At 53.5% G+C, this 2553-nt stretch overlaps 1 protein-coding gene across 1 annotated transcript; it reads left to right on the forward strand.

Annotated features, from left to right (window-relative positions):
* The first annotated feature begins 306 nt into the window (after window positions 1-306).
* LOC119507044 (toll/interleukin-1 receptor domain-containing adapter protein-like) lies at window positions 307-1412 on the forward strand. The gene is made up of 2 exons (XM_037800105.1): window positions 307-946; window positions 1282-1412. Exons 1-2 carry the CDS (start codon window positions 307-309, stop codon window positions 1299-1301), a joined length of 660 nt encoding a protein of 219 aa, XP_037656033.1. The 3' UTR covers window positions 1302-1412.
* The last annotated feature ends 1141 nt before the right edge of the window (window positions 1413-2553 follow it).

A 2553-nucleotide genomic window follows, 5' to 3' on the forward strand; every position in this document is an offset into this window, starting at 1 on the left:
CCAAGCGGCGCCAGCCAAGTTTTGGGGAAGTGCCACTTGAATGCTTCAGTGCCTTCTTGAACCCAGGCAGATTCTGTTCCCCAAAAGTCTTCTCCTGGAGACCTGGGCTGAAAGAACCTCGACCGTCAGGAAGCTCTCCGACATTATGGTGGGAAGAGAACATGTCAGGTTGCACGCTAACTCTTCACGACTTTTTATCCAAAGCCCATCTAAGGATGACTATTCCATGAGGTCAAGACTGCAGCTCCTCTCGCCTCCTGCGTCGCCAATGCCTGGTTTCATGGGGTGCATTTTGAACCTGACACCATGGCATCTCCAACTTCCCCCGCAGCTCCTCGATCCCGGACCAGACCTCTGGGCAAGATGGCTGATTGGTTCAGGCAAGCCCTGTTGAAGAAGCCCAAGAAGATGCCCATTTCCTCAGAAAGCTCCAATGATGTCTCAGAGACGACCTCAGAGGACAGCCCCGCAGACCCGAGCTGCAGCTCAGTCAGGTCTCCCAGCCCCCCAGCCTCCACCATGGGCACCAGCAGCAGTGGCCGCTGGAGCAGAGACTATGACGTCTGCGTGTGCCACAGCGAGGAGGACCTGGCGGCCGCCCAGGAGCTGGTCTCCTACCTGGAGGGTGGCGCCGCCCGCCTGCGCTGCTTCCTGCAGCTCCGCGATGCTGCCCCAGGGGGCGCCATCGTGTCGGAGCTGTGCCAGGCCCTGAGTAATAGCCACTGCCGCGTGCTGCTCATCACCCCAGGCTTCCTCAAGGACCCGTGGTGCAGATACCAGATGCTGCAGGCTCTGAGCGAGGCACCGGGCTCGGAGGGCCGCACCATCCCCCTGCTGTCGGGCCTGAGCAGAGCCGCCTACCCCGCTGAGCTCCGCTTCATGTACTTCATGGACGGCAGGGGCCCCGAAGGCGGCTTTCGCCAAGTCCAGGAAGCTGTTGTGCGCTGTAAGTGCGGGAGGAAGGCAGGTTGGGGGTTCAGCCGCAGCTTCTCGCCTATTTTGGCTTTTGGGTGCCAGCCATGGTTAAAAGTGGAGGCTCTAGAAAAGACCATCTGGGTTTGTATCCCGACTCCTTCACATTTTAACTTGTGAGATTTACATGAGGAGGTGTTAGCCTGTGAGAAGTTACCTGGGCAAACTTGTGCTTCAGTTTCCTCCTTTGTAAAACGAGGAGAGTTTATCTACCTAAATAACACACGTCAAGTGTTAACTAATCTTGCCCTTTGGTGCTGGGATTTGGGGAAGGTGACAAGTCCTGTGATTCTGTTTGGCCTCTTTCAGATCTGCAGACACTCAGCTGACACTCAGCTGACACTTCACCATGGGACCCAGAAAGTTGGAGCAAAGTTGGAAATCGAGTTAGAGAGCCCAGCCACGGCCTCCGGTTCTGGCAGAAGATGTGACGAGAGGCGCAAGGAACCAGGGTCTGCAGCCCGTCGTATGTGACCCTGGGGTTGGATTGCCCGTCAGTCTTTCATTTCTGTGGGCTCCCCAGGAAGGCCGTGGGGAAGTTGGGGACTCCCCAGGAAGGCCATAGGGAAGTCAGGGACTCCCCCATGAGGGCCATGAGAGAGCTGGGGCTTCCCCAGGAAGGTTCTAGGTAAGCCAGAGAGTGGAGGAGGTAGGAGGCGGGGCTGGGCTCAAGACACTCAGCAGGTGTTTTGCCCCCGGCCTAACTGGATGTGAAGCCTGGCACCTGCTCCGCTTACTTCACCTGGAATCGGGCACAGGTGTAGAGTCGCATCCCTCCCAAAGAAAAGGTGACGAGACTGATGAAGAAGCTGGAAGCCCGGACTTTGAGCTTCAGCACAGAGGGTCTGCCAGCTGCCTGGAAGACAAGGGCCAGGAGAAAACAACAGGCGTCAATTTCTTCACACTGGCAGCAAAGCTCTTCTCTTTTCCAGTGACTTTGATTCACTTCAGAATGCTGCAGGAAAGCTGTGATCAGCACTGTACTGCACTGTCTGCTTATGGCACGAGTGTCGTTGAAGACTCAGACCTAGGAGCCATTCTGAATGAACAGGAAAGGGGAGGGGGCACTTGGGGCAAAGAGGAGAACCAGGGCTTGGAGACTTCACCTGGCATGAAAGGGCCACTGATGCTTGGGCACATCACCAGCGGGCTGGCCAGAATCAGTGTTGCAGAGACCATGAACCCTAGAGGACAGGCAAGGTTTCATTCACTTGTTCTCAGTGTGCTGTGGGACTGAACCCTGAAACGTTCATTTTCCCCCAATGTATGCTTTTGAGACTCTTCTCTCACTTCTCCCTATTATGTCCCTTCCTGAAAAAATATTTTTATTTATGAATTATTTTATTACATATAAAAGTACTAAAGAATAATATAATGTACAGCCCTGTGCCTGCGATCTGGCTTAAGAAATAAAGCCATACAATCCCCCCCCTCCCAAAAAAAAAAATGAAGGAGAAATACAGACGCTCTCAGGAAAACCAAACAAACAAAAAATCTAAAAGAATTCATTGTCAGCAGACCTATACTACAAAAAATGTTAAAGGGAATCCATCAGTCAAAAAAGAATATGATATCACACTG

This window comes from Choloepus didactylus, chromosome 12 (genome assembly GCF_015220235.1).
Source record: "Choloepus didactylus isolate mChoDid1 chromosome 12, mChoDid1.pri, whole genome shotgun sequence".
Lineage (NCBI taxonomy): Eukaryota > Metazoa > Chordata > Mammalia > Pilosa > Megalonychidae > Choloepus > Choloepus didactylus.

Coding starts and splice junctions, on each gene's coding strand:
- LOC119507044 (XM_037800105.1), top strand. CDS start 307: ATGGCATCTCCAACTTCCCCCGCAGCTCCTCGATCCCGGACCAGACCT. Junction 947..1,281: donor CCAGGAAGCTGTTGTGCGCT/GTAAGTGCGGGA, acceptor GGCCTCTTTCAG/ATCTGCAGACACTCAGCTGA.